Source organism: Natator depressus, chromosome 9 (genome assembly GCF_965152275.1).
Source record: "Natator depressus isolate rNatDep1 chromosome 9, rNatDep2.hap1, whole genome shotgun sequence".
NCBI classification, from domain to species: domain Eukaryota; kingdom Metazoa; phylum Chordata; order Testudines; family Cheloniidae; genus Natator; species Natator depressus.
In genome coordinates this window covers 24,616,614-24,629,356 of record NC_134242.1, presented here as the reverse complement: position 1 = coordinate 24,629,356, position 12,743 = coordinate 24,616,614, and the positions used below count along the sequence as shown (strand labels likewise).

At 41.5% G+C, this 12,743-nt stretch overlaps 1 protein-coding gene across 7 annotated transcripts in view; it reads right to left on the bottom strand.

The window, feature by feature from the left end:
* Nucleotides 1-12,743, bottom strand: part of PLCH1 (phospholipase C eta 1) — a 166,474-nt gene that overhangs the window by 131,799 nt on the left and 21,932 nt on the right. For 6 of the 7 annotated variants that reach the window (XM_074963720.1, XM_074963721.1, XM_074963723.1 and 3 more), the window contains exon 3: nucleotides 6,084-6,201. In XM_074963720.1, coding sequence (XP_074819821.1) covers nucleotides 6,084-6,162 — 79 coding nt within the window. In that variant the 5' untranslated portion in view covers nucleotides 6,163-6,201. Of the gene's footprint in view, nucleotides 1-6,083; nucleotides 6,202-12,743 lie in introns of those variants that run through there. The other variant, XM_074963722.1, reaches the window with a different exon arrangement.

The window sequence follows — 12,743 nt, the reverse complement described above, 5'->3', positions numbered from 1 at the left end:
GTACAAGGGTGTTAGCAGAGGTGTCTTTGGCAAACCTGACACCTGTGCTGTGGAGCGCTGAAAGCAGACCACTCAGGCCACTCACTGCAGGAGAGTACTGAGAGTACTACTTTCATCAATGGGGTTATTATACCATGCTTGCAGTCTACACTGCTAGTGCAACAATCAGCAGCTGTGCTCAAAGCAACTCTATTCCAAATGGTTGTGTGATCATATGTGCACCACTGGGAGCCCTTGTGTGTGTGAATGCAAAGTGTATTCCAGGTGTGTCAGGAGGAGGCAAATTTCTCAATAGACTGTTTAAATGTCCTTTTTGTGACTCAACAATTCTATCTGAGAAAACCTAGCCAGAGACTGGGGTTCAACTCTGCTCTGCTACAGACTTCCTCTGTAACCACAGGCAAGTCACTTGAACTAAAAAGGTGGGTTCTTAACTCAAGTTAGCTTACAATGAAAAGAGGAACTTTTTCCCCCTCTGCAGGAAACACTGTAATTTACATTTGTGGCAGACTCTCAAAAGTTCCTTTTTTAAAAAAAAATTATCTTTTAACAGTCTCCACACTATATTGTACAGAAGACCTTCTTTAGGTTTGTAAAGAATAATTACAGTTCCTTTGTCTCTCATATACAATTTTTTAAAAATGTTTTAAAATATATATTTTTCATATCTCTCCGTCTGTATATCCTCAGTGCCTAGCAAGTTTAACTGGACATACTTGCAGGGAATGGAAAATTAAAACTAATAAATTTTAAATATCTAAAAGTAGCTTTTCTAGACATAAAAAGGCCATAACTTTAAAGTCTAATATTTCAGGATCTGACAGAGCTAGAAGCAAGTGGAAAGCTTCTTTTGAATAGAATAAAACTCCTGTTTGTCGCACGCTGCATGGTCACACAATATCAGACCTTAAACTTACAACTGGGGAAGGACTGAATATTGCCCATACTCAACCTTGGGCCAATGTAACTTTTGTGGAAGCTGCAGGGAGAAGGGAGGAAGGGAATTCCTTATTTGGGGGAAAAGGAGGAAACATTTCTGAGGCATTTTTTTTAATGGTGTGACTTTGAGCTTGATAAGTTTATGGAGGGGATGGTATGATGAGGTTGCCTACAATGACATGATAGGGGCATTAGATGGGGAGGGCACTGAGCTACTACAGAGAATTCTTTCCCAGGTGTTTGGCTGGTGGATCTTGCTGACATGGTCAGGGTTCAACTGACCGCCATATTTGGTGTCGGGAAGGAATTTTCCCCCAGGTCAGATTGGCAGAGACCCTGGGGTTGTTTTTTTTTTTGCCTTCCTCTGCAGCATGGGGCATGGGTCACTTGCTGGTTTAAACTAAAGTAAATGGTGGATTCTCTGTAACTTGAAGTCTTTAAATCATAATTTGAGGACGTCAGTAACTCAGCCAGAGGTTATGGGTCTATTACAGGAGTGGGTGGGTGAGATTCTGCAGCCTGCAAGTGTGCAGGAGGTCAGACTAGATGATCACAATGGTCCCTTCTGGCCTGAAAGTCTATGAGTCTATGAGTCTATTTAGAAGCTGGAAACTGAAATGTTTATTTGATATCCAAAAAACCTTTTAAAAATGACTATGTTAATAGTTACATAATTCTGATTCACTTTGCTAACTGTAAGCTTCTGAGTACTTATTATTTCCAAAAACGCACTTCATTGTTTAAAGATGTACAATCTTTTAGATATTTTGTATGTTTAAATTTATTAAAAGAATGCAACTTTATATTAAGTCCTCTACTGCCCCCTTGTGTACCTGTCTAACATTTAAACAGCTAAAGCTGCCAAAGAAATATATATTATACAGTAAGAGGCAGTGACACTAGCAAAACCTTGTGCAGTATTTCAAGCCAAATCCTGCATTAAGTGACATATGTGCAAACTCAAGTAACTCAGCACAAAACTTAGCACTGCAAATTTTAGCACAAACGTTATTTTAGCACATTGACTACACATAGTTCCACAAAAACCCTTGTGAACTTCCTGCACTAAATAGATACAATGGGTGAAATCCTGGCCGCATTAAAGTCAGTAGGAGTTTTGCCATTCACTTCAACAGGGCAAGGATTTCATGAGTACAGATACAGAAGGTGACAGCCATAACTCTTGAATCTCTCTGCTTTGGCTGGTTTAAATTAGACCCTGATATTAAATATAAGTTTTACTATGATTATAATAAGCAGGATCAACTTTATGACTGGCAGCAACCAAGCAACAGCAGGAGCCCAAACTGCTGGAGGGAGGGGATCAGTTTATGAGTTGTCTCCCAGCCAGCTCTTACTTCAGAAGAGCCAGCTCATGAGTCACAAAGCTTGCACAAAACCCAAAATGGCTGGGCCCTAATCAATCATCTACTTCACTTTTACTAATAGCCAGCCCTGAAAGAAACACCCATAATTTTGCACCAGTGTTAGAAGAGAAGAGGGATACACAGAGATTTTTCTGTCGCTGATGAAGTTCATCCCTGTCCTCTTGATATACTAAACCATAACTCCAGAGATTGTTGGATCATATTAAAGAAGTTCTGTATTAAAATCACAAATGAGTTTGATTCCCCATAGTTTAAATTCCAGGGTATTACTAATTAAGAGGTCTCTTTGTTTTTGGTACTGTTTCTCTCCCTATGTGTGTGAAACTTGCAAGCTGCTAATTGTGTTAGTACATTCTAAGACAGAGTCTGCTCTCAAAGCAATTCTTTGTAACAACAACTACTCACACAGAGAGAGACTCAAAGCAATACTCTGTAACAATAGAAACAGCACCCAGAGACTCCCCGCCCTTTTGTTGTATTCATCTCGCTTTGATAACAATTGTGATTAAAATAGAGATAGAGGATGTATGTGGATGGATGCTTGGTGTGGATAATAACTGAATGATCAGGGAGGTGCCAGCCTAAGAATCCAGTGTCCATCGGCTGAAGAAGGCATCAAGTGGAAATAACCAGAGGACCCCCAGAGGGCAGACTGGAATCCACCCAACAGCCTCAAGAATGGGAGAACCAAAGAACAAGATAACATCTGGCAGCACAGAGCCATCAGGAATGTGACAACTGCTGATTGATTCAGCAACAGCATGATGAAGCAATTCCCATAGACTGGTATAGGAAGAAATTCCTATAAAAATGGACTCTAGAAAGTGAGAACTTTGGGGTCTGATTCTGCAAACCAACTTCCAGAAGCATCAGATGAGCATCTGACAAGGCCCTGCTCCCTCCTCATGTCCAGGCCACCTGGCCAGTGGCTTGGCATGAGCAACTCTAAGGCTGGTAACTATGATAACAACCTTGCAGAACCTCTGTGTGTGTGTGTGTATGAATGAATGTGTGAATAAATATGAAATTGAATGGAATGTTATAGCTGTAACTAACTGCTTACTATGATTCTTTCTGTATTCACAATAAATGTGGTATTTTGCCTTTCCCCCTTTAATAAGATCCTGCTGGTTTTTAATTTATTGGTATAACAAGATAACTTTCTGAGTCTGAGGTAAAAGTTAATTCTGAAGGGTGAAGGTTTTACTTTGGAATCCACCAGGTTCCATCAAATTATGTGCTTTCAAATATTTTCCTACAGAGAATAACCTTGGACCCCTCTGTAAGGAACTGGTTACCTTGTGCCCCTTTTGTAAGTGGAGAACACTTCCTCACCTTGCTTAGTCCTGCTGCACTTAGTGATTAAAATAGCGTATCTAATTTAAAAAAACCATACAGACTCCAGTTTTCCACAGCAATTGCCTAGATGACTGCAGCATCACTGCTGTAAGATTATGGGTCTGATTGTTGCCTAAATTACACCAATAGCATAAGACACTGGGCCTGATTCTCCACTGTGATCCCCAAGGACACCACTCTTGCGGGGCACAGGGGTTGGAAAGCTGATGGACACTGCCTTTGGGGAACACCCCTGAGACAGATGGCCTCCACTGGCTAGTATACAGTTAACATAAGGACCCTGCTTCACTCCCCTTCCCAGCCTCTGCCATAGGGAATATGTAAGGGGGAAGGAGGTGATAGGAGGAGATGTTCCAGGCAGAGAGGTGCGCATGGCCAGTGTCCTGTGAGCCAGCATCTCTGTTTCCTGTGGTCCACATTTAACTTAAACCATGGGGAACACAAGAGCGGTTGGGGTTCCTATGGCCCAGCAACAATGACACTCAGAATCAGAACCACTGATTCCAGTAGTATTACTCCTGTTTTGCCCAACTGTAAGTGAGAGGAGAATCAGGCCTTACATCTTATCATAAATATATTGCAGTGTGTTAGACCATCATCACAGGAGTGGTACGAGTCCACACTAGGTATGTTGTATCATGTACTGGGGCAATATTCAGCCATTAGCTCCACCTGTCCAACCCCAGCGATGTCCATGGGGCTGCAGAGATGAAATAGAGCAGTGACTATGGCTCACTTTGAACATATCACAAAAACATGTTTTACTACTGTTACGTGGTGAACAGCCTTGAGCATGATCCCAACTATGGCCCTGTCTGAACTACCAATACAGTGTTTTGGAACTAGTTCATGACACTCACCTAACATAGTTACAAAATATACAACTGAGTTGTGTCCACCCAGAAACCTTATTCGTAGCATAGCCATGTGCGTGCATTCACACCTGCCGCTATGTTCAACTGTTCGTATTGGTGCATTCTGGAAAAAATTGGGCAACTATCTCCAGTGTTTCAGCAGGGGAATATAGTACCTGGAGTACATGAACACAGAGTGGCACCATCATCACATGGGTTCAGTGCACTCTAGGATACATCAAGAGCTGGGAGGAAGGACGACTGGCCTGGGTGGCATGTGTATGGTGGTGGGGGTATCATGGAAATAATATACAAAAGCTGCATGCCAAACCAGTTACAGGAGGACAACTATATGTCAGCCTAGTCTCTGAAAAGGGTGACACAGTGTTAGCTGCCATGCTTACTGAGTATTAACTATGTTGTGCGCAGATACAGCCATGTCACTAACCAGCTACAAACTTAGTTAAGAGTTGCAGCATAAGCAGGACCTTAGGCAGTCTCTATCCCTTCTGTAGCTGAGCGCTACATACTAAGCAACCTGCTGCACCTCATCCATTCAGGCACATGCTGTCCATATTGAGAGACAAATGGGAAAATGCAAGATGAACTGGGAAAAATATTGACATTAACAAAAAGATTTAAATCAAAAGTTTATGATTATTGCTTTAAAAAACTCTGGACTGTAGATTCAGCTAGTCAAAGCAGTTACCTTGAATGTCTCCAATACTCATTAAAATAGACAGTCATATGAATTGACAAGAAATTAAAAGCACATTATTCAAAACAGGGCTGCTCACAAGCCTCTTGGCCAGATACAAAGCTGCCTACCTAAGGAACACAGCTTTAATCTAGACCTGGTCAGCTACACCAGCCAAAAATCCTCCTCCCACTTCCCACACAGTTCTCTTTCAGCACAAATGGAAACTACATCTCCATCAAGGACTGACAGAAGTACTGCCCGTTGAACGGCCACTTCACCAGGGAGCTTGCAGTTTAATGGTGCTTAAGTGATCTTGGAAATTTTGGCCCAAATTCAACCCTGATATAACTGGGTGCAACACCATGGAAGTCAATGGAAACACTCAGTACTGAATGAAAAGGAGTACTTGTGGCACCTTAGAGACTATATGACTGTTTGTCTTAAACATAAAAGACACAGAATATGACTGTGCCCAAAGCAAGAGGAAAATTGTAAATAGCAGGATTTTCTCCAGTATTTCTGGTCATCATCAGTAGTATAAAAGCAGAATTTTCCCTGATATGTTTACATGATACCCCTGACCTACACCATGAATCAATACATTTTTATTATAGTAAATTGTAATTAAAGCAGTATATCTGTATGCCTCAATAAGCACTTCCATAACAAACTAATATGCTCTGTTATCTTGGCAAGTAAAAACTGTAACTCTAAAACATTAAAAACCATTACTAAATCTACTTTTTATCTACAAGAAGATCATTATTACCTAGTTATATGCCACTATAAAATTTCAGTTGCATCCGAGTGAAGTAAGAAATGAAAAGAAAACATGCAGCTTACCATGAAATACACCATTGTCCACTAAAAAATGTCTGCAGTACTGCAGACAACTTTTCTTATCCAGGCTCCAATAACTCATTGTAACAAGACTTCCTGCTCAGCATCAAAGACAATTACCCTGCAAAATGAAACAGAATACAATTATAGATAATAGAAAGGTGTCTATATTACCTCACACCTTCTCTCTCTATTAAACAAAAAGAAATGTGCCCATCTCCAAGATATCTAGGCACCTAAGAACCTATTACAGCACACAACAGCCACAGTTTAACCCTCCAGACTATACTAATTCACACCTCAATTTCCTGTCTGCTGTGCAGACGGGGATTCCACCTCCCCCAAGCAGCTTGATTGGGGTGGGGAAGGAGATTAATCTTTGTGTCTTTTGTCCCTTTTCACCCACTCCTTAGCTGACCTCTGGAAAAAAAGTAGTCAGCCAAGGTGACTCCAAAAACTTCAAGCCATGGCCCCTTTACACTGGCTCCTCAGCTGACTGACATTCTGGCGGCTGGAAAAATACCCACTCGTGTTAGGATTCAGAGTCCAATCCTGCTCCAGTTGAAGGCAGTGTGGGTTTTCAAGAGCAGCAGGAGCAAGCCTATCAAGACAGTCTTCAAGGGGAATTTACTACAGAATGGTAGCAGCGATAGCCCTCAGAACAGACAATAACCTTTCTTATAACAGGCCACAGAAATTTCTCAGAACTTAACAGCTCCAGCAGCCAATTTTGCTTAATCAGCCCATTAATATTTATAAGTCAGTTAAAATGAAAATACACTCTAATCAAATTTTAAAAAGACAAGCTAAGTGAAAAACATGTGTAGCTGAGAAAAAAATCAGCCCTTCAGTGCTTATGAGTATTTGGACCACGAGTTAGTCCTCTGTTCCACTGCTACAAGAGAAGACCATGTAAACAGTTGGAACTATTATTTTCAGAGATCAGAGGCCATGTCTACACTACCATTTATGTCAGCAAAACTTATGTCACTCTGGGATGCGGAAAAAACATTCCACTGAGCGACATAAGCTTCATTTGCATAAGTGGTAGTGTGCACAGCGCTATGTCAGCGAGAGACCTTCTCCTGCTGACAGAGCTACCTCTGCTGGTTGAGGTGGTTTTATTATGTTGACAGAAGAGCTCTCTCCCGCCGGTGCAGAATGGTTACATGAGTGATCTTACAGCGGTGCAGCTGCATCGGTATAGCTGTGCCGCTGTAAGCTCACTAGTGTAGACATGGCCAGAGAAGATAAAATGTAACTCTTAAAAAGCTGATGGATATAGCTCAAAACAAGGCTTTATTTGTTCAACCCATTTTATTAAATTCATTTTTGAAAAATTCCAACCTTTTGTTTATTAGAAATGGGCCTTGCAAAATCCATCCCATCATAACAGGGCCTGTTAGTACAGACTTGGTTAAGGCTCAATCTGTCAAATAAAGGGGTTTATAGATCTGTCATGAATATTCCCTTCACAATGGGGTTTGTTACTTACTAAAGATCAGATTTCTAAAAGAGCTCAGAACCCCTATTAGGCCCACGTTTTCAAAAGAGTTCAGAACCCATTTAGGCATCAAATAAGCAGCCAGATTTTCCAAAGTACCCTGCAAGATGAAAATGGGGGCTGGATGCTAAACACTTTTGTTGTGGTCCCAGTCAATGACTAGGGCTCCTAGGCATTGTAGTAAAAATAAAATCTGACCAATTATTTTGGTGCCTCAAGGGGATTGTAGCTCTTTTGAAAATTTGGCCTCAATTGTGGTTGCTCAGCATTTGAAAATCTGGCACCACGTAGCCAACATTTATTCTATTGCCAATCAGCATTAGTATGAGTGAGCAGCAGGCAAACCCAAGAATTTTGACTGAGCTGCCTCCAGCTCCCTCACTAAGACACTTATATGGTCCCCAACACCATAGTAACTGAGCTCCATACAATCTCTAACGTACCTATCCTCATCATACCCCTGAGGCAGGGAAGTGCTGTTATCCCCATTTTACAGAGGGGCACTGAGAGACTAAGTGGCTTACATATAGTCACACAGGACATCTGTGGCAAAGCAGGGAACTGAACCCAGGTGTCTCAAGTCCTAGGATAGTGCCCTAACCACTGGACCACCCTGCCTCTCTAACACTAGATGCCGCAGCCTGCATTTTCTGTTCACCTCTTCTGCACTCCTGAGTGGGGCAAAGTCCTAAGGCAGGCAAGGCCTTTGAATTGGCCATATGGCACAACCAGTCTCTCCATCTCTCCCATCTCCTCCTCCTTTCCCCATTGGGGTACTACAAAGAGTCATAATCCAGGTAGGTGCTAGGAAAGGGGAACAGCAGGGGAAGGAGTAATCTCAGCAGTGCAGCATCCTCCCCAGTCTCCAGCAGAGCAGTCCCCTTTGCAGGTGGAGAGCCTGCAGTATGCTCTGCAGCTGCACTGAGTTCCTGCCCCTTTGGATGAGGTCTCTGCTCATCTCATCCCCAGGAAGGTGGGTGCCTCCTGTCCCCACCACCATGTGGCCTTAGGAGAAAACTGCAGAGAGCGGCCAGCCAGAGGCTCCAGTTGGTAGGAGCAGGTGCAGGGAAAACAGGGACCTCGGCACATTCAAAGAACTTTCTACAGTTTTAGCTGGACTTCCTCTCCCCTGAGCTGACTGGCTGTTTGCTCCACTCCTCGCACCCTCAGTCTCTACAGTCAGCTTCACTCCTCACCTGCCCCCTTATCGTTCTCTCCCGCTCACTTCCTTCCCTCCTAAGTAAACCCATCCCCACCGCAAACATGTAACTGCCATCCCACAGTTCACTCTGCTTCTGTGTTCTACCTCTTCCCCCACCAGGTGTCTGTCTGGTCTTTTTAGATTGTAAACTCTTCGGGGCAGAGAGCGTCTACGACTCTCTGTAGAGCACGTAGCGAAATGGGGCACCACTCTTGGTTGGCCCTTTAGCACCACTGTAATAAACATGATTAATACAAACAATAATCAAAGAAGCTGCTGAATGTTCATGTCTAGAGAAGGGGGCATAGGGTCCGAGAAGGAAAGGGGCTGAGAGGGAAAGGTTCAGTCTGCGAGAAGGAAGAGGGGGAATCCCCTTCTCCCCGTTTGCTGTGCTTGCATTTTGTCTTCGTTCCAAGTTGAATTTTTCTCCACACGCACAAATGAGTGTAAAGGCCCTTCTCTGATTCAGACAAAATGCTGCTGCTAAAATAATCTCATTAGCCTATTGCTCTGCAACCTCCCAGTCCTTCCACTGGCTTCCAGTTTCCCATCATATCAGGTACAAGCTTCCTTCCTGCCTTTACCTTCAAGGCCTGCCACAGTTCTGCCCCCTTCCTAAAAACATGCTCTTGTCACCTAGTTATCACCCTCCCGCCTCCACTCTTTCAGTGCTGCCTGCCTCAGCTACCTTCTTCTCTGCTCCTCCTGCAAATACCCTTTCTTCCCCTTTCTTCCATGCTGCCTCTTATCCTGAAACACCCTCTGAACTGATCTGTAAGGCTGCTCCCCCTTCTCCTTCAAATCTCTTCTGCAGACACACTTCTGCCACATCTCCTACAAGAAATCTGTCACCATTTCAGAGCTAGACTGAGGGGCTGCTGGAGGAGCTGGCTGAGGAACAGTTGATGTCTTTTTACTTATGCAATTACAAAATTGAAAAAACAAATGAAATGTATGTATAAAATTTTTAGATATATTTAATTGTCTTCCCATTCCCCAACCCTTCACATTGTGTCCATCTTCCACCTAGACTATAAACTCTTCAGGGCAGGGATCTACCACTCTGCTTGTAGAGCACCTAGCACAACAAGGCCCAATCCTGATCTTAGTGCTACCATGATATAAAAAATTAATTAAAAAGATGAAGGTTTCCATAAAAAGTGTGAAAATTAGAAGTCAGGTCTCTCCAAAACAGCAATTTAAAAAAAAATCTTGTGATCTTTAAGCCAATCACATAATTTATTTGGGTTTGTCCCATGTTTTTGAAGCCTTGGGGTTGACAGCACTGCATATCCCGTAGCAGGAGCATAGGGCCCCAGATTTGATTTATTTTTTTAACCTGAACACAACCTACAGTCTCCAGACCTGAGTCATAAACCTCTTTGAAATGATCATAGGCAAAAGGATGCATGTGTGGAAAAGACTTTGTACAAGCTTGGCTAAAAAGTCACTCCTCCTCTCAGGAGAGCTCTGCATGGCTGCCTGGAAGTCATCCACTGTCTCACAACAGCATCCATGGAATGGTTAGTTGTAAAAAAAAAAAATTAAGCAGAAAACACCTCAGCAGCTCTACAAACATGGTAGACCCCACAAAGAGCTTTGTATTTTCTAATTACACACTGAAGGTGTTAAAGGTTTTCATGGGTTTTCAGTGCAGGGGGCAATGATGGAGGGCGTTTACACACTATCAGAATTAGAAAACAGATTGTTTGGGGAAAGCAAGGAAGAAAACCATGCATAATATTTAGGGAGAAAGAAAAGAGAGAGCAGAAAGCATTGTCTGTGCATAAAATTATGTTAATTTTTCTTTACTGTTATTATGTGAAGTTTTTGACCCCAATTTTTAAAGGGGTGTTTTGCACATTCCTCTTGCGCATACAAACTTTTACAAATTTGGGTTGTTGCTAGTTCTGGTTATTTAATCTCATTATCATCCCAAGTTTTTTGTAGCTCAGTTGAAGAATTTTCTGCCTACTTCTTTATGATGGAAGCGTCATGACCCTGGACCCAATCCTGCTATTATTGAAGTCAACAGGATTTTTGCTCCTAATTTAATGAACTAGATACAGCACATTTTCATTCTGGGTGGGTAGGTGGGTGGGTAGGGGGAGGGAGAGGGAGCAGTTAGTGTGTGTTTGTAAGTTTCTTTCTGTGGGACACAGGATGTTACTCTGAAGCTGCGGGGTGGCTTGGCATGGGAGAAGTGGTCTCTGCATATTGTTGGTTAAAATGTCAATTAGCATTGAGTAGGTGATAATGGACTTTTTATGCATGCTTCTGTTGTAGTTTTTGTTAATAAGCCATTCTGTTGCACAAGTGTACTTTGTTTTCTCCCCTGGGGGTTAGTTAGGCAGGTATGTTAGGCCTGTTTACTTATCTTTCAAATTTTGTCTTTACTCTGAAATTGAGTTTTGCTGTCTCTGGGCAATTCTATGGCCAACAGTAATAATTTAAGTCACTTTCCTTTTGATTGCTGTGAAATACTGGTGTGTTCTGATGCAGTCTCTTTCTGTTTTATCCCAATGTATCGGGTTTAAAAGTCTCCCTAAGGAAAGTACTAGACAGGTCAGTAGCCTACACTAATATGTGGTTAATTACACTAAAAATTAGATCTATTAAGATTGTCTTGGGTACTAAGCAACAATACCTGTGACTTCTGCTGGTGGTTGCGTTCTTCTATATTTCTTTGATTTTTGCCCTTATCACACATGAATTTTTTCATTAAAACTGCTGAAGTAAAATCACTCTCCTAGTTATAATTAATAAGGAGCCCAAGCTGAGAAATTCCGATCCAGGTTTTCCCAAAGTTTCGGGGTGATGCAGACCGTATTTATTCATGTTTCATCAGATTAAAATTGTAGGCTAATCATCAAATAATGAGAAAAAGATAAAAGTAAGTCATGTTTTAATTAAGAAAATACATTTTATTTATCAATCCTTCATCACTAAGATTATGTGAGAAAGAAAAGATAATTTCTTATCCCCTCTCAGCACTCACAGAGTTCACGTTGCCTGGGGATTTTTAACAAAAATAATACTTCCAATATACGTTTAGTCTCTTTCAAAGAAATGCTTCAGCCTAGCTCTTATTTTGTGTCCCACGCTGATACAATATCCCCTTTTATTCTTAGCACAAAGGATTCTCCCATACCACAGGAAACTCTTACCAAAAAAAAAAAAAAAAAGCACTCTGCAACATGTTAGAGATGAAGACGGAATTATAAGGGAAAGGCAACTACTCCACATTTGAGAAAATCTTCTAAAAAGTACTTTCATTTTCATCTATACTATTATTTGTATTATGGTAGCTCTGAGAAGCCCCAGTCAGGATCAGGGCCTGGGTACTGTACACTGTACAAACAAAGAGTAAAAGACTGGTCTCTTCCCCGAAGACTAAAAAATATAAAGGCAAATACTAAGGGCTTGTCTGCACACAAAAGTTGTTCTTCTTTAACAATACTGATCTACCTCAAGTGGTACAATCCTCCTAATGTGGACTCAATTATAACAGTATAAAAATGGTTATACCAATACAGTTTATTCTGTATGTGAAGGGGAATAAACTATACCATTGTTTATATTAGTATAATTGCATCTATATTGGTGGTTGTACCATGTAACTATTTCAATGTAAAAATCACACCCATAACCATGATTGTTATACTAGTACAAAATCTGTGTGTAGTATAGGCCTAATTTACATAAAACAATCTTCTGAAGTAATCAGTAGTTGGCGCTGTAATTTAGCTGTAATGTCGCTATTTCACAAGAGGTAAAATTCACGGGTCAGCCCCCCCTGAACTGGCACAAGACAAATCTCTGTTAGTGCCTACCTCAGCAAAAAGAGGTTATTGTAAGTTGGCAAGAACCCATTCACAATACAATACAATAAGTTAAAATGTACTTAACACCTAAACTCAGCTCAGTGATGCATTCTATGAAGCAGCCTCTAGAAATA